General features: G+C 38.5%; 1 protein-coding gene across 3 annotated transcripts; it reads left to right on the top strand.

Moving 5' to 3' along the window:
- Nucleotides 1-1,161: 1,161 nt before the first annotated feature.
- LOC125274431 (transmembrane protease serine 6) lies at nucleotides 1,162-15,863 on the top strand. 3 transcript variants are annotated; one of them, XM_048200841.1, is made up of 18 exons: nucleotides 1,167-1,486; nucleotides 1,579-1,705; nucleotides 2,629-2,771; nucleotides 3,226-3,293; nucleotides 3,370-3,551; nucleotides 3,656-3,697; nucleotides 9,221-9,425; nucleotides 9,511-9,647; nucleotides 9,822-9,934; nucleotides 10,073-10,182; nucleotides 10,249-10,391; nucleotides 10,480-10,578; nucleotides 10,885-10,998; nucleotides 12,122-12,238; nucleotides 12,305-12,473; nucleotides 12,547-12,818; nucleotides 14,789-14,925; nucleotides 15,012-15,863. In XM_048200841.1, exons 1-18 carry the CDS (start codon nucleotides 1,418-1,420, stop codon nucleotides 15,171-15,173), a joined length of 2,409 nt encoding a protein of 802 aa, XP_048056798.1. In that variant the 5' UTR covers nucleotides 1,167-1,417; the 3' UTR covers nucleotides 15,174-15,863. The 3 variants fall into 3 exon arrangements, with proteins under 3 accessions (XP_048056797.1, XP_048056799.1, XP_048056798.1); XM_048200840.1 differs by having other exon boundaries at nucleotides 1,162-1,486; nucleotides 10,073-10,391; XM_048200842.1 differs by lacking the exon at nucleotides 3,656-3,697 and having other exon boundaries at nucleotides 1,166-1,486.
- Nucleotides 15,864-18,809: the final 2,946 nt, after the last annotated feature.

The raw sequence follows: 18,809 nt of genomic DNA, 5'->3' as shown, positions 1-18,809 counted from the left end.
CACTGATTATAAAAGCATCTTTCTTGACAGCCATTCAATTTCTCTCGGGTTTAATGCTTTGATAAATTTGTCATTTAAACTGAATAGTTCCAGTTGCAGAAAAAGCTTTCCCATCTAATTACCAACTAAAATGACTTTTGGTTGTTGGTGACTTTATGTATCCCCTTCAGTTCAGAGGAGTGAGGTTTACACGCACAGCTCTTAGCCTACGTCTGTACATTTACATATAATTTCAGAATTTTCAGAAGCAAATACTTTTTATTGGCACTGTATTGCTTAATCAATGTCCTATACTCATGTCGTTCCACACCCGTAAGACTTTCGTTAATCTTCAGAACACAAATTAAGATATTTTTGATGAAATCCAATGGCTCAGTGAGGCCTTAGCAATGACATTTCCTCTCTCAAGATCCATTAATGTAGTAAAAACATATTTAAATCAGTTCATGTGAGTACAGTGGTTCAATATTAATATTATAAAGCCACGAGAATATTTTTGGTGCGCCAAAAAAACAAAATAATGACTTATATACTGATGGCCGATTTCAAAACACTGCTTCAGGAAGCTTCGGAGCGTTATGAATCTAAATCAAAAATATTCTCGTGGCTTTATAATATTAATATTGAACCACTGTACTCACATGAACTGATTTAAATATGTTTTTACTACATTAATGGATCTTGAGAGAGGAAATGTCATTGCTGGCTATGCAGGCCTCACTGAGCCATCGGATTTCATCAAAAATATCTTAATTTGTGTTCTGAAGATGAACGAAGGTCTTACGGGTGTGGAACGACATGAGGGTGAGTAATTAATGACATTATTTTCATTTTTGGGTGAACTAAGCCTTTAAGTGCGTAAGTACAAAACCAACCCACCAAAATAGGTTTAGCCTATGTCTTTTTCTTCCGTCATGAGGATGCTTTTCCCCTTGTCCAGCGTCTGCTTGCTGTCTTAATATATTTTAAATGGAACAAAATACTGTATATGGAGCATGTATTAAATATATGAATAGAGGTGGCAACACTTGAACACATAATCTGTCCTAGAATTAGAAAATGTCTTAAACTGGGAAAAGCCCGTTTGTTGAAGAGCATCATCTGCACACAGGTGAGATCCGAGCGAGTGACGTCACAGTTGCGTTGCGCAGGTGAGCGCGCGTTGCTGGGCGTTGACTGTTTTTAAGAGATCCGTTATTCATATTCAGAGGCATTTGTATGGAAACTGTGGCTTTGGACTGTCCTCAGATCAGCAGATACTTCACTATTGATCCGCAGCGGACTTTGGACTGGCAAACACAACGGTGAAGAACCGTTCACATTGTGTGAAGAACCGAACATGTGTGAAATCTGAGACAGAACCACCCGAATCAGGACTGACGGAGCCGAAGATGAACCCGAGATAACGGTTCGGTTGATGATGGAGCTCGGAAACGGGTTCACAGCGGATCCGAATCAAGACAACGACACAATTACACGAGCGCAGGTTTTCCTCAAATAACACAGCAGTCATTGCACAACAAGAACTGTGGAGTTATTTGAGAAGAATATGTGAATATTCATGTGTTTCATGTTTAGGTATCTCGCGCAGATCCGGATCCGTCCCATAAAAGGAGGAGCTTCCCGAAATGTCTGTTTGGCCTCATCTTCATCATCATCCTCTTCATCTTGGCAGGATCTTCATGTCTTATCTGGTACTTTCTGGGTGAGGAAACAGCCACACATCACTGCCAACCAAAGTAGTAAGACTAGAGAAAATGTGAATTTGCTTGCTTAATGTGAACATAATCATTTATTATCCATCATATGAAGGGGAATAAAGGGAAACATTTGTACATTTAGTTGTTATTGCATAAAACTGAGAATTGCTGGCTGCCATTTGCATTATATTTACAATACATATGAGACATTTTTAATGAATGCTTTATTTATTTATTGGAAAATTTAAAAAAAAGTGTTGTCACGAAAGGATTCACTTCAGAATTAAAATTTCCTGATAATTTACTCACCTCCATGTTCATGTCTTTCTTTCTTCAGTCGAAAAGAAATGAAGGTTTTCCAAGTCCATATAGTGGACTTCACTGGGGTACAACGGGTTGAAGGCGGAACGTGACGTAGGCGGAAGTACCGCGGTAGGACGAAAAACTCCATCTCATTTTCTCCTCCAACTTCAAAATCATCCAACATCATTGTTTTCACCTTTTCTGTAAAGAGTGTTTGACTTAGTCTTTGCACGTTCGTGACGTAGGCGGAAGTACCGATCCAGTGTTTACAAAGCGAACACGCAAACGACCTTTACAAAAAAAAAAAGGTAAAACGACGATGTCGGATGATTTTGAAGTTGGAGGAGAAAATGAGATGGAGTTTTTCGCCCTACCGCGGTACTTCCGCCTACGTCACGCGTGACCTTTCCAACGTGATTATGTAATGTGTGGAGCATCACAGAGCAGTGCAAGACGAGCATTTGTGGTTTAAAAGAATATAAAAGCTTCGTTAGCCAAACGTTCTTAAAACATATTTTCATTAGCTGGGTTCGGAGCGACAGTCAACAAACATAAACATCAACACAAACTTACTGAGTGCTCCGAGTGTGACCTTTAGCCACCCGTCTCACGTGTGTGTGTTTAGAGTACAGGGTTTGGGTGACGGAGCCGCGGGTGATCCAGCAGTACACGGCCAGTGTTTCCATACTGAATAAGAACTTCTCTGTGAGCCTGTCCAGTCACGAGAGCTCAGAGTTCAGAGCGGAGGCGACGTCTGTGCAGAACATGGTGAGGCTGGAGTCACAATCCACCTGCAGAAAAGACCAGCAGCGCCCAGTCGCAGAAACAGGCTTTTTTGTAACTGAAAAAGTTATGATCAGACTTTAAGAAAGAAATTAGATTACTTGTAAGTCTAGTCAGAATTTCCGACTTCATAAATAAAGTCAGATTAAAGTCAGACTTGCGGAATAAAGTCAGAATTGCGAGAAATAAAGTCAGAATTGCAATAAAAAGTCAGAATTGCAAGAAATGAAGTCTGCACTGCAAAATAAAGTCAGATTTGTGGAATAAAGTCAGAATTATGGAATAAAGTCAGAATTGTGAGAAATAAAGTCAGAAATGCAGAATAAAGTCAGAATTGCTGATCAACCAGCATGGATTTGTCTGGTGAAGCTGACACTTCATCTATAACTAGGTGTTTTACACTAGAACATGCAGTCATTATTTCATGACTCTTTGACAGGTTGAGAAGCTGGTCAAGTCCACAGACCTGTCCAGATACTTCAACTTCACAGCGGTCTTCGCCTTTGGGTGAGGAAGCTGTCGCTTGTGTTAATGAGCTGAGATCTGTGCAGGAACCTTCACGTGTCCTCTGGTGTTTCTGTAGGGAGGGCAGCGTGGTGGCACACTTCTGGCTGCGCCTGTCGGTTCCCGTCAGTCACGTGGAGAAGGTGAGCGTGGCACGGCTGAACGCGAGTGTGTTCAGAGAGCTGCAGCGCTTCACTGACGCTCAGCAGATCAGCAGCTACGAGGGTTTCCAGCTGCTGCTGCCGTCGCTCAGCATCACCGGTAACTCTCATCAGACGCGCTCACGCTCTCGTGCTTCTCATGTGTGATGACTTCTGCTGCATTTCTGTTCACTTGTTTTTACTGCTTTGTGTTTCACTTTCCAGAAACCAACCCCAAAGTTATAGATCTTTTTCAAGCCACTTTTGGTATGATTTTCTTTCTTTTTCTCTTTTTTTATTTTGCTGTGGGATTTTTTTCTAGAACAGTAATTTTGAGGTTTTAATTGACTTTCATGCATTTTCAACACGTTTTAAATCAGTTTTGAAATAATGCAGTGGCACCAACAAGTATTAAAGGGTTAGTTCACCCAAAAATGAAAATTCTGTCATTAATTACTCACCCTCGTGCCATTTTACACCCGTAAAACCTTCGTTAATCTTCGGAATGCAAATTAAGATGTTTTTGTTGAAATCCAATGGTTCAGTAAGGCCATTTTTGGGTGAACTAACCCTTTAAATCACATTTAAAAATGCCTGAATATGATTCATTAGATCACAAAATTATCAAATCAAGTGTCATTTTAAATTCACAATTGCAAGAAATAAAGTCAGAGTTGCAAGAAATAATATCAGAATTGGGGAATAAAGTCAGAATTTCAAAATAAAGTCAGAATTGCGGAATAAAGTTAGAATTGTGGAATAAGGTCAGAATTGTGAGAAATAAAGTCAGAATTGTGGAATAAATTCAGAATTGTGGAATAAAGTCAGAATTGCGAGAAATAAAGTCAGAATTGCGAGAAATAAAGTCAGAATTGCAAAATAAAGTCAGAATTGCGAGAAATAAAGTCAGAATTGCAAAATAAAGTCAGAATTGCGAGAAATAAAGTCAGAATTGCGAGAAATAAAGTCAGAATTGCAAAATAAAGTCAGAATTGTGAGAAATAAAGTCAGAATTGCAAAATAAAGTCAGAATTGCGAGAAATAAAGTCAGAATTGCGGAATAAAATCAGAATTGTGGAATAAAGTCAGAATTGCGAGAAATAAAGTCAGAATTGCGAAATAAAGTCAGAATTGCGGAATAAAGTCAGAATTGTGAGAAATAAAGTCAGAATTATGGAATAAAATCAGAATTGTGGAATAAAGTCAGAATTGCGAGAAATAAAGTCAGAATTGCGAGAAATAAAGTCAGAATTGCAAAATAAAGTCAGAATTGTGGAATAAAGTCAGAATTGCAAAATAAAGTCAGAATTGTGGAATAAAGTCAGAATTGTGAGAAATAAAGTCAGAATTGTGGAATAAAGTCAGAATTGCGGAATAAAATGAGAATTGTGAGAAATAAAGTCAGAATTGCGGAATAAAATGAGAATTGTGGAATAAAGTCAGAATTGCAAAATAAAGTCAGAATTGCGAAATAAAGTCAGAATTGCGAGAAATAAAGTCAGAATTGTGGAATAAATTCAGAATTGTGGAATAAAGTCAGAATTGTGGAATAAATTCAGAATTGTGGAATAAAGTCAGAAATGCGAGAAATAAAGTCAGAATTGCGGAATAAAGTCAGAATTGTGGAATAAATTCAGAATTGTGGAATAAAGTCAGAATTGTGGAATAAATTCAGAATTGTGGAATAAAGTCAGAATTGCGAGAAATAAAGTCAGAATTGCGAAATAAAGTCAGAATTGCGGAATAAAGTCAGAATTGCGAGAAATAAAGTCAGAATTGTGGAATAAAGTCAGAATTGTGAGAAATAAAGTCAGAATTGCGAAATAAAGTCAGAATTGCGGAATAAAGTCAGAACTGCGAGAAATAAAGTCAGAATTGTGGAATAAATTCAGAATTGTGGAATAAAGTCAGAATTGCGAGAAATAAAGTCAGAATTGCGAAATAAAGTCAGAATTGCGGAATAAAGTCAGAACTGCGAGAAATAAAGTCAGAATTGTGGAATAAAGTCAGAAATGCGAGAAATAAAGTCAGAATTGCGGAATAAAGTCAGAATTGTGGAATAAAGTCAGAATTGCGAGAAATAAAGTCAGAACTGCGAGAAATAAAGTCAGAATTGTGGAATAAAATCAGAAATGCGAGAAATAAAGTCAGAATTGCAAAATAAAGTCAGAATTACGAGAAATAAAGTCAGAATTGCGGAATAAAGTCAGAATTGCGAGAAATAAATTCAGAATTGTGGAATAAAGTCAGAATTGTGGAATAAAGTCAGAATTGCGAGAAATAAAGTCAGAATTGCGGAATAAAGTCAGAATTGCGAGAAATAAATTCAGAATTGTGGAATAAAGTCAGAATTGTGGAATAAAGTCAGAATTGCGAGAAATAAAGTCAGAATTGCGAAATAAAGTCAGAATTGCGGAATAAAGTCAGAACTGCGAGAAATAAAGTCAGAATTGTGGAATAAAGTCAGAATTGTGGAATAAAGTCAGAATTGCGAGAAATAAAGTCAGAATTGTGGAATAAAGTCAGAATTGTGAGAAATAAAGTCAGAATTGCGGAATAAAGTCAGAATTGTGGAATAAAGTCAGAATTGTGGAATAAAGTCAGAAATGCGAGAAATAAAGTCAGAATTGCGGAATAAAGTCAGAATTGTGGAATAAAGTCAGAATTGCGAGAAATAAAGTCAGAATTGCGGAATAAAGTCAGAATTGTGGAATAAAGTCAGAACTGCGAGAAATAAAGTCAGAATTGTGGAATAAAGTCAGAAATGCGAGAAATAAAGTCAGAATTGCGAAATAAAGTCAGAATTGCGAGAAATAAAGTCAGAATTGTGGAATAAATTCAGAATTGTGGAATAAAGTCAGAAATGCGAGAAATAAAGTCAGAATTGCGGAATAAAGTCAGAATTGTGGAATAAATTCAGAATTGTGGAATAAAGTCAGAATTGTGGAATAAATTCAGAATTGTGGAATAAAGTCAGAATTGCGAGAAATAAAGTCAGAATTGCGAAATAAAGTCAGAATTGCGGAATAAAGTCAGAATTGCGAGAAATAAAGTCAGAATTGTGGAATAAAGTCAGAATTGTGAGAAATAAAGTCAGAATTGCGAAATAAAGTCAGAATTGCGGAATAAAGTCAGAACTGCGAGAAATAAAGTCAGAATTGTGGAATAAATTCAGAATTGTGGAATAAAGTCAGAATTGCGAGAAATAAAGTCAGAATTGCGAAATAAAGTCAGAATTGCGGAATAAAGTCAGAACTGCGAGAAATAAAGTCAGAATTGTGGAATAAAGTCAGAAATGCGAGAAATAAAGTCAGAATTGTGGAATAAAGTCAGAAATGCGAGAAATAAAGTCAGAATTGCAAAATAAAGTCAGAATTGCGAGAAATAAAGTCAGAATTGCGGAATAAAGTCAGAATTGCGAGAAATAAATTCAGAATTGTGGAATAAAGTCAGAATTGTGGAATAAAGTCAGAATTGCGAGAAATAAAGTCAGAATTGTGGAATAAAGTCAGAATTGCGAGAAATAAATTCAGAAGTGTGGAATAAAGTCAGAATTGTGGAATAAAGTCAGAATTGCGAGAAATAAAGTCAGAATTGCGAAATAAAGTCAGAATTGCGGAATAAAGTCAGAACTGCGAGAAATAAAGTCAGAATTGTGGAATAAAGTCAGAATTGTGGAATAAAGTCAGAATTGCGAGAAATAAAGTCAGAATTGTGGAATAAAGTCAGAATTGTGAGAAATAAAGTCAGAATTGCGGAATAAAGTCAGAATTGTGGAATAAAGTCAGAATTGTGGAATAAAGTCAGAAATGCGAGAAATAAAGTCAGAATTGCGGAATAAAGTCAGAATTGTGGAATAAAGTCAGAATTGCGAGAAATAAAGTCAGAATTGCGGAATAAAGTCAGAATTGTGGAATAAAGTCAGAACTGCGAGAAATAAAGTCAGAATTGTGGAATAAAGTCAGAAATGCGAGAAATAAAGTCAGAATTGCGAAATAAAGTCAGAATTGCGAGAAATAAAGTCAGAATTGTGGAATAAATTCAGAATTGTGGAATAAAGTCAGAAATGCGAGAAATAAAGTCAGAATTGCGGAATAAAGTCAGAATTGTGGAATAAATTCAGAATTGTGGAATAAAGTCAGAATTGTGGAATAAATTCAGAATTGTGGAATAAAGTCAGAATTGCGAGAAATAAAGTCAGAATTGCGAAATAAAGTCAGAATTGCGGAATAAAGTCAGAATTGCGAGAAATAAAGTCAGAATTGTGGAATAAAGTCAGAATTGTGAGAAATAAAGTCAGAATTGCGAAATAAAGTCAGAATTGCGGAATAAAGTCAGAACTGCGAGAAATAAAGTCAGAATTGTGGAATAAATTCAGAATTGTGGAATAAAGTCAGAATTGCGAGAAATAAAGTCAGAATTGCGAAATAAAGTCAGAATTGCGGAATAAAGTCAGAACTGCGAGAAATAAAGTCAGAATTGAGGAATAAAGTCAGAAATGCGAGAAATAAAGTCAGAATTGCGGAATAAAGTCAGAATTGTGGAATAAAGTCAGAATTGCGAGAAATAAAGTCAGAACTGCGAGAAATAAAGTCAGAATTGTGGAATAAAGTCAGAAATGCGAGAAATAAAGTCAGAATTGCAAAATAAAGTCAGAATTGCGAGAAATAAAGTCAGAATTGCGGAATAAAGTCAGAATTGCGAGAAATAAATTCAGAATTGTGGAATAAAGTCAGAATTGTGGAATAAAGTCAGAATTGCGAGAAATAAAGTCAGAATTGCGGAATAAAGTCAGAATTGCGAAAAATAAATTCAGAATTGTGGAATAAAGTCAGAATTGTGGAATAAAGTCAGAATTGCGAGAAATAAAGTCAGAATTGCGAAATAAAGTCAGAATTGCGGAATAAAGTCAGAACTGCGAGAAATAAAGTCAGAATTGTGGAATAAAGTCAGAATTGTGGAATAAAGTCAGAATTGCGAGAAATAAAGTCAGAATTGTGGAATAAAGTCAGAATTGTGAGAAATAAAGTCAGAATTGCGGAATAAAGTCAGAATTGTGGAATAAAGTCAGAATTGTGGAATAAAGTCAGAAATGCGAGAAATAAAGTCAGAATTGCGGAATAAAGTCAGAATTGTGGAATAAAGTCAGAATTGCGAGAAATAAAGTCAGAATTGCGGAATAAAGTCAGAATTGTGGAATAAAGTCAGAACTGCGAGAAATAAAGTCAGAATTGTGGAATAAAGTCAGAAATGCGAGAAATAAAGTCAGAATTGCGAAATAAAGTCAGAATTGCGAGAAATAAAGTCAGAATTGTGGAATAAATTCAGAATTGTGGAATAAAGTCAGAATTGTGGAATAAAGTCAGAATTGCGAGAAATAAAGTCAGAATTGCAAAATAAAGTCAGAATTGTAGGAAATAATGTCAGAACTGTGAGATAAAAAATTGCAATTATCAATTATATTTTTTATTCTGTGGCGGAAACAAGCTTCTATAGTTTATCTATTTAAATTTGTTTTTTCCACTTTCATGTTATAAAAACTCTCTAGAGACGCATTCGTTCAGCTCAGGCGAACCGTTGCTCTCACCGGTCGCTTGGTCTGAAGAGTCTGTAGAAGTGCGTAATAGTTCAATGAATGCTAGACATACTCAAGACAATGAAAACTTCTTGCAGAGTTCAGTATTTACCATGAGCATATATTGAATATATTGAGTAGATGAAATCCTGCAGGCGCTCCTGCACCCCAACATCTCTGAGACTCGTCTGTCCTGAAGTGTCCTTTCCTCACAGACTGTTACCGCTACACGTCGCTGCTCTCCACGGAGCCCGTGCTGCTGGAGGGGCCGAACACGCAGCGCTCCTCGTGTCTGTGGCACCTGAGGGCCCCTGCGGGGTCCCGTCTGGAGCTCAGGGTGGAGTGGCTCCTGGCGGAGTGTCGTGACCGACTGATCATCTACGACTCGGTCACGCCAGCAGACTCTCATCTCATCACCTCGTGAGACAAATATTCATCTTTGCTCGTGTCAGCTGCACCGTCTCTGATGACTGTTACTGTAGGGTGTGTTTAATCTCTCCCTCAGGCTGTACGGATGCAGCCGGTACGAGCAGACGGTGCAGCTCTTGTCGTCTGCTAACTGGATGACGGTGGTTTGGAAACAGGGTCTGTACAATTACGAGGATACGTTTTCTCTGAGCGCACGGGCCTGGCCGGACCAGGGTAAACAATTCAACTCAACTCAATTGAAATACCTTTATTGGCATGATGTTTTGAATTTAGAATGACAGAGAAAATAGTTTACCAGCACATTTTTTTAATGCATTTTTTCTTGCAATCTTTTTTGAATGTGTTGTTAAGCAATGCTGAGGTTGTGTTTGTCATGTTGTGTTTCAGAATGTTCCTACAGTGTTGTGTTAGAGATGAAAGACGGCATCCAGGGGATTTTACGGACCCCCTTCTACCCCAGTTATTACCCTCCCGACACCAACTGCACGTGGATCTTCACTGTAAGACTCTCTCTTTAGACTGTTCAGTTTTTAAAATGCAAAAATGCAGAAACTTTTATGTGAAGGGTAGGGTTAGGGGAGAGAATATACCGTTTGTACAGTATAAAAATCATTATGTTCGTGTGTGTGTGTGATCAGGTGCCGTCAGTAGAGTTCGGTCTGACTTTGTTCTTTGAAGGATATGAGCTGAACCGCGCGAGTTACAGCCAGACGTGCACGCAGGGCAGATGGAGCATCCAGAACCGCAGGTCAGTCCTGCAGACGCATGCACCAGCGTGTGTGTCAGTGTGTGACGGCAGTGTGTTTGTGCGCAGGCTGTGCGGCGTCCGAGGTTTGCAGCCGTACGCGGAGCGGATCTACCTGCTGTCCTCCAACGTCACCGTGTCCATGACGTCAGAGGTTTCTCTCACCGGCCCGGGCCTGCAGGTTCACTACAGCATCTTTAACCAGTCCGATCGTTAGTACACCTCTTTATTAACCACTAAACTTAGTAAACCTACATGCTGTTTAAAACACTGACTGTGTGTGTGTGTGTGTTTGCTCAGCTTGTCCTGGTCAGGTGCTTTGCAACATAAACGGTCTCTGCGTGCCGGCGTGTGACGGTATATCAGACTGCGCCAACGGACTAGATGAAAGAAACTGCGGTGAATTCCCATTTATTCATTTCATGATGCTTGGAAACAGTTATGACTAATGCCAAACAATATTTTCTACCCAATTCTAAAGAAACGCTTTAAGGAAGTGAAAAATGTCATCGGACGTGAGTGGGGGCAGAGTGAGATGCAAATATCTCAGTTACATGAGTCACTGAATTTATGCAACACAAACCGCTTTTCAAGAAAAGAAATGTGTTGAAAAACTTCTTGCTAAAAAAAGTGCTTAAAAAAGTGACACAATCAACACTATTTATATTTGAACAATGTGTGTTATCATGTGTGTGTGTTGTGCAGTGTGTATCGCTCAGTTCCAGTGCTCAGAGGACAGTCAGTGTGTCGACTACTATAAAGTGTGTGACCAGCACCCGGACTGCAGTGAGGGCAGTGACGAGGACAACTGCACACATGGTAGATACACACACACACTCACACACACACACAGGTTTGTTTTGCTATCTTAGGATATTGCATAGACTTCCATTAATTTTATATCAGGTCAATGATATTTTCTATCCTCTACACTACCCCTACTCCTAAACCTACCCATTGCAGAAACATGTGCACATCACTAGATTTAAATAAAAACCTCTTTTGGCTGAGATAAAACTAGTGAGGAGCAGTCAATGTCTCAGTAGTGGGTTGTGAAGGTATTCCACAATATAAATGAGGACATTTGGTCCTCACAAGTATAGTCAAAACAAGAACACACAGACACACACTCATGCACACACACACACACTTTATGGGTGACACAAACTGTCAATAACAGGTCAATTTTGACATCAAAATGAGATACATTTTATTTTAATTTAAAAAAGTGAATTAGGGCCATTAAGATTTTTTTGCATGGTGACATTATTTTCCTGACAATTCAACACATTTAATAAAAAAAAATTCTCATGCAGTAATTTTAGTACAGTAAAATAATTCTAATGATTTATACATTTACTGAAGCATGAATTTAATACAGTACAGAAACTGCTGTGAAGTACTAATACTATATATAGAATGTATTACTATATATTATTACTATAATATATATATATATATATATATATATACACACATTTATTCGACATGAAAATAATGAACCATTATTAAGTAACAATTGAAAAAAATGATGGTCCTGAAAATAAATTTCTTTTTGCAAAAATGTTTCTTTTACATTGTTTTTTTTTGTTTGTTTGTTTTGAAATATGTGGAAGCTTGTTTCCGCCAAAAAGGTAATTGTGAATTTTTATCTCACAATTAAATGTTTTATCTCAGAATTGTGGATATAAACTCGCAATTGTGAGAAAAAAGTCAGAATTACTTCTTTAATTTTTTATCATGTGGCGAAACCAAACTTCCATATAAATATGAATTGTTCTTCACACGAATTTCACCCTTTTAAATGAAGCTGCCTATAATTACTACATACAGTATAAAGCCCATGAGGTGTATCTGTACCTCTGTGTGTGTGTGTGTGTGTGTGTGTGTGTGTGTGTGTGTGTGTGTGTGTGTGTGTGTGTGTGTGTGTGTGTGTGTTCAGGTGTACCATGTTCTGATATGACGTATGTATGTGGAGATGGGACATGTCTGAAGAAGCCAAACCCAGAATGCGACTTCATCACGGACTGTCCTGATGAATCTGACGAGAAATACTGTGGTAAGAACATCTCACAGTGAGTGAGTGTGTGTGTGTGTGTGTGTTTTGATAATGTTCTCTCTGCAGACTGTGGTCTGAGGCCGTTCAGCAGCCGTGTGGTGGGCGGGGCCGATGCAGAGGAGGGGGAGTGGCCATGGCAGGCCAGCCTGCAGATCAGTGGGCGGCACATATGCGGAGGGGCTTTAGTCTCCGCCCAGTGGGTGGTGTCTGCGGCTCACTGCTTCTACGACGACAGGTGAGTGACCGCGTCCGCCTGCCGGTCTGTGGTCGTTCTGTCCGCGTGAATGCACTTACTTTTCTGTCTGCAGATTCTTCTCCCCGTCTGTGTGGACCATCTATCTTGGTAAACTGCGTCTCAATGGCAACAGTCAGTCGGAGGAGGCCGTTCGAGTGTCGCACATTCACTTGCATCACTATTATGATGATGAGACTCACGACTATGACGTGGCGCTGCTGCGGCTGGTGCGGCCCGTGTGGTCGAGCACTCTGGCTCATCCGGTCTGTCTGCCGCCCGCGACGCACCAGCTGGAGGCTGACCTGCTGTGCTGGGTGACGGGATGGGGAGCGCTGCGGGAGGGAGGTATGAGCACTGAAACCACATGTTAACACGTGAATCCACACGCTATACTTTTACGAATTAAGGTCCCAGAGGGGGGGTTCTGTAGCGATGTCATAGAAAAATTATTTTTGGTTCTCCAATGAACCATTTTTTTTCTTAGTGTGAAGAAAATTTTAAAGTGGTGGTTGATTATGATTTTAGTTTTTTAACTTTAGTTAGTGTGTAATGTTGCTGTTTGATCATGAACAACATCTGCAAAGTTACGACGCTCAAAGTTCAATGCAAAGAGAGATATTTTCTTTTACAGAAATCGCTTTTTAAATGTCTGGTAGGACTACAATGAGCTTCTTCCCGGGTTGGTGACATCACAAACCCTAAAATTTACATAAACCCCGCCCCCAAGAACACACAACAAAGGGGGCGGGGCCATGTTGGGCTGCTTTAGAGAAGAGGAAGAGTTGTTGTAGTAGATTGTTGTTGTCATGCCGTCATTTTACGCCGGACTGCTTCACAAACGAGGGTCAATTCAACACAAAAGATGAACATGACGGCACATGCTAGTGGATGAGTTGAATCAACTCCACAGCAACTACATCAATTTATCCACTAACCATTCAGAAACGTCTAAAAGTTGTAACTTCTTCCTGAGTCTCTCCATCAGTGTCGACTCCGGTTTGAACAATGTAAGGCTGAACACTTTCGTCATTTTGGCTGCGTGAGATTCTCCAGCTTTGTTAAAGCTCCGCCCTCTTCTGGAAAGGGGGCGGGAGCAGCAGCTCATTTGCATTTAAAGGGACACAAACAAAAACGGCGTGTTTTTGCTCACACCCAAATAGGGGCAAATAGCAGCATGAAGCTGAAGTTGCGATCAGCTTTACTGTAGAGTTCAACAGTGCCGGCCACTTTTTCAGTGGCGCTGGTTCCAGAAATTAATTGTTTTCATTAATTTTTCCCATACAGGTTTTAAAATTGTCTTTGTTAAAGAATGGCTTCCTTCCAACTGTGAGGAAAATAACTTTACAAACTTTGATTGAAGCAAAGATGTTTTTGAAAATCAGACAAGACTGTGATTGAAAATGTAATCTCTGTCATTTATTACTCACCCTCATGTCGATCCACATCCGTAAGACCTTCGCTCATCTTCGGAAGACCTTCCATTGATGGCCTTTGTAACAACCACTTTGACACTTCAAAAACTTCATAAACAGATTGGAAAACTAATCCATATGAATCAAGCAGTTTAGTCCAAATTTTCTAAAGAGAATCAATCACTTGTTATGACGAAAAGATTTCGTTTAGGCTTTTACTCGCATGTAAACATTGATCAGCGAACGTAAGCAGAAGCTGAATAACGCACAAGAACAAACGTGCGGCTTCACCAATGAGGTTCATTCTCGTGTGTTATGCAATGTTACGTAATGTAACGCATTGCTTTTCATTAAAAGTAACGCAATATTGTAATGCATTACTTTTAAATGCATCTTTCCCCAACACTGGACGTGACAGATCTCTGTAGCGCCTCAGTCATTTCTTTCTCTTTACTACTACTACAGCAGCAAATAAACATGAATGAAAGGATTGTTGAAAGATTCAGTAGAACGTACTGAAATGAATCACGTCTTGTGTAATCACTCAATCAATGTTTCACAGACAAAAACAGCTTGTGAATGTGGCCTGAAACAAAGTGAGTTTTTTTTTAAATATCTGCTAAATTCATCTGTAAATCCACATTTCAAAGCTGATATTTCTTCTCTCACATCTTTGTCACCTTTTTCACCCCTGATGAGTTTGCGAAACATTAAACCACCAAAACTAAAATATGAGGAACAGAATCACAATGTGCCTTTATTTTTGTGCGTCTGGTTCACTGATCTGCTGCTTGTTATTAAATAGAGGAAAAGACAGCAGTGTAGGAATAACGCTGTTTTTAGACACTGGAAATCAAATATATCGAGCTTCATTGTGATTGTGTGTCTGTGTCTCTCCATCAGGGGCCGTGAGTGACGTTCTGCAGAAAGTAGACGTGCGATTGGTCAGTGAAGATGCATGCGTGCGTTCGTATGGTTACCTGATCACTCCCAGAATGATTTGTGCCGGTTATCGCAGTGGAGGGAAAGACGCCTGTCAGGTGACACACCGCGATCGTACCGCCGTAACCGTGATGATGCATAAAAGCTGCTGAGGGCCGAAGTGACGCGTCTGTTTCTCTGTCAGGGCGACTCTGGTGGTCCGCTGGTGTGTCAGGAACCGTCTGGACGCTGGTTTCTGGCCGGTGTGGTGAGCTGGGGAAGAGGCTGCGGACGGCCTGATTATTACGGAGTCTACACGCGCATCACCAAACTCACCGGATGGATCAAGCGCCTCATTTCTTCCTGAGAAGCACTATCTGAACTCATCTGGGACCATCAGAGACCTCCAGTCTCCAAAAAACACATCCCAGCGTTCGGTCTCTGTGCTCTAAGCTTCATGGGAAATGATGAAGATATCAGTCATGTGGATGTGTAGAATTGAGTTTAGGTTCATAAACATACACTCTGTTCGACTGGACTAAACAATATAACCTCATTCAATATTAGGATTTATTTGTAATGTTTATATGTAATTATTTAGACTGAAGCAGAGCTCTTAAAATGACTGAAGGATCTGTCATCATTTACTCATATTGTTCCAAACCTGTAAGACTTTCATTCTTTCATGGAAACCAAAGTGAGAAATTCTGAAGAATGTAACAGCGGCCTGTGGTGACGACATGAGGGGGAATAAATGAGGCAGTTTTCGTTTTTGAGTTTACTTTTCCTGTAAAACTCTCTTTGTTGTTGAAAAGCAGTGCTTTATGTAGCTGGCAAATTGGTTAAAGGTTAAAATGAATGTATAAGAAACACAAATTCATATTTGCTGGAACAAATAAAGCCTTTGTACAAAATGTTTAAAGTAGTAAGATCTCAATCTAGAATGTTTTGAGCTCTCAGAATGACTGTCTGTGGCTCAATACTGACACCCTGTGGTCAAGCGCAGAATCACACAGCGCCACGCTGAAACGCAGTTAAAGGCACCATGAAAACAAAATGGACAATGAGTATTTTTTTATGGAATATTGAAGCATTTACTCTAAATGATTTTCTGTGTTTTAAATTCATGTTCTGGTCATCTTGAATCAGAATATCTTCCTCTTGCAGCATGTCTTCTCTTCTCTGATGATGAGGGCGGGGCAACCTGTCACTCACATGAGATCCACCAATAGCAAACCACGACCATCCAATCAATTCCCCACAGACAAAATCAAGCTCCGCCCTACATTTGTTCTTGTTCCAGAAGCGTTTCACTCGGATATATGGCACTTTACACTGCAAAAAAATGCTGTTCTTACTTAGAATTTTTGTCTTTTTTCCAGTCCAAATATCTAAAAATTCTTAGATCAAGAAGCATTTTCTAGACAAGTAAAAATTATTTTCTTGTTTTCAGGAAAGTAAGTCAAAATTAAGAGAGTTTTTCCTTAAAACAAGCAAAATAATCTGCCAATGGGGTAAGCAAAATAGTCTTATTTCAAACTGAAAACAAGATTATATAGCTTATTTTTGGTTTGAAATAAGATTATTTTGCTTACCCCATTGGCAGATTATTTTGCTTGTTTTAAGGAAAAACTCTCTTAATTTTGACTTATTTTTCCTGAAAACAAGAAAATAATTTTTACTTGTCTAGAAAATGCTTCTTGATTTAAGAACTTTAAGATATTTTGACTAGAAACAAGACAAAAACTCTAAGTAAGAACAGCATTTTTTGCAGTGTAGGGAAGAAACGACTAGTGCAACTTCCCTTTCATGCTGACTTTAAAACATTTGTCATGATGATGGGTTAACATGTTCAGTTATACTGTGTGATGTTTAGCAAAATTAATCAAAACTGAGGGATACTACCAGAGTTTATTTATTATTTCCCCTGGTTTCTCAGATTAGGCTTAAACTAGACTAAAATGCATGTTTGAGCCTCAAAGTAACTTGCACTGATATATCTTAAAATATGTCAGTGTTATTGTTTTGTCTTAAGATGCACACCAGTAATGATTTTTAGCTACTTAGATGCCCTAATGGAACTAAGGCCTAATCCTGGCTTAGGCTAAACCCTGTCTGTGAAACCAGGCCTTTATTTACTAAAATGAGATATTAACAAGTTGACGACCATAATCTTTAAATCACGCATTTTAATCAGATTCTTATTCAACGCAAGATCCCACCCGACAAATGGACGAAATATTAGGAATGACACTGGTGCGAGTTACCTGTAGAATCATCACCTGTGTGGGTAAGTCATTACCTTGTGTTGTGCAGCATGCCTTTCTTCAGAAGTAAAGTGTCTTTAAAAACCCTCTTTTATCCTTCCGCCGCGGATTTAAATCTCAAGTTGACAGTTTGACCAAGACTTCATTACTAATTCTAAAACGTGACTTTAGAACTGAAGGAACGCTGAGTCAAGCTTATTGTGTTATGTAGAGTAGATTATGGTATTATGAGAGAGAGATCGACTAAATGAGTATTACCTGCATCTGATATAGCATTCATTCTTCAGGTCGATGTCCATAATTTAACCTTTATTAAAAATCTGTTTGAATATCCGCTGAGGAAAGCGTCTTTTTTTATAAGTTAAAGGGATTTTCCACAGCGCTTGTTCTGACTCACTCTGATATATTTTCACTTTCACTTATACTATTGACGGACTCTTTCTCAATACCAAATACGGCATATTATTTTTATAAAATGATATTTATTGAACAACAATATTTAAATTAACAATAATAGCCATTATAAAAGACAAACACAAGCAAACAATAAATGCAATCAAGTAATAAAAAACACAAGCAAGCAATTTTGTCAAACGTACAAAAGTAGCTAAAAGTTAAATATAGCCTAAGATATTTACCCAAATAGTTTTGCTCCAGAACAAGTAGATAGATTAATAAGACCAAAGATTGCAGTTTGTATACCCCAAATTAATTATATTTTTAACTACTACATAAGAGCCAGCGCAAATCCCTGAAGCACTGTCCGAGATGAAGCTGTTCTCGGCGGGTACTCGAGCTCTGAACGACCGCTGACGGCCTGGAGCTCACATCTGCAAAAGTGTCAAAACAAAGAGTAAAACAGGCGCTATGATTATATTTGAGTCACATATTTCATATCTAAATAACTACTTCCTCGCCTAAAAAACTCTTTAAACTACAGTTTGTGGTACAAGTGTAGTATTTGTAAAAAAAACATGGTAGATTTGCTCGACCGCCATGACAGTCGCTTCAAGCAGAGTGATACAAACGGTGAAAAGGTAAGAGTGCTGTTATCACTAGAATATCACATGGCTATCAGCCAATCAGAATCAAGAACCAGAAATAACTATTTGATATATATATATATATCAGAAAATATCAGCAGCTCAGTTTAACAAGTCAGTGGAAAGTCCCCAGGAAGATATGAAAATAAATGTGTGTTTGAGATCTAGTTTGAGTCTGATTTTGTGCTAATAGAAGAATGTGGGAGTTTTAGATGTCAGAGATCATTTGGCTCTGCGTTACAGCAAACACAAATAAACCTCGGAGAGAGAGAGATGGTGTGTGGGTGACTGAGTGTGTGTGTTTGTGTGTGTGTGTGTGTGTGTGTGTGTGTGTGTGTGTGTGTGAGAGAGAGAGAGAGAGCGCAGGGTCAGAGGAGTCAGTAGAACATGCTCTGATTTCATGTCCATGTTTCATCCCACTGAAGTCTTGAGAACCAAACGTATCATCAACCCCTCATGGTTGAACTTCCTGCCCATGATTCATTCTGCAGCCCAAGGCTGTGGGTTTTTCCATAATTTGGGAACGTCTGGGGAACTGATGCTCGAAGTGGAGGAGGACAAGCTAGGAAGGGGGAGGATAGAAAACTCTATGTTCAACTGTGAGAAGTGTGTGTGTGTGTGTGTGTGTGTGTGTGTGTGTGTGTGTGTGTGTGTGTAGTGATAAAGTGTGTTTGAATTATCCTGCCAGTGAAA

This window comes from Megalobrama amblycephala, linkage group LG8 (assembly GCF_018812025.1).
Source record: "Megalobrama amblycephala isolate DHTTF-2021 linkage group LG8, ASM1881202v1, whole genome shotgun sequence".
Lineage (NCBI taxonomy): Eukaryota > Metazoa > Chordata > Actinopteri > Cypriniformes > Xenocyprididae > Megalobrama > Megalobrama amblycephala.
This window is presented reverse-complemented; position numbering and strand designations above follow the sequence as displayed.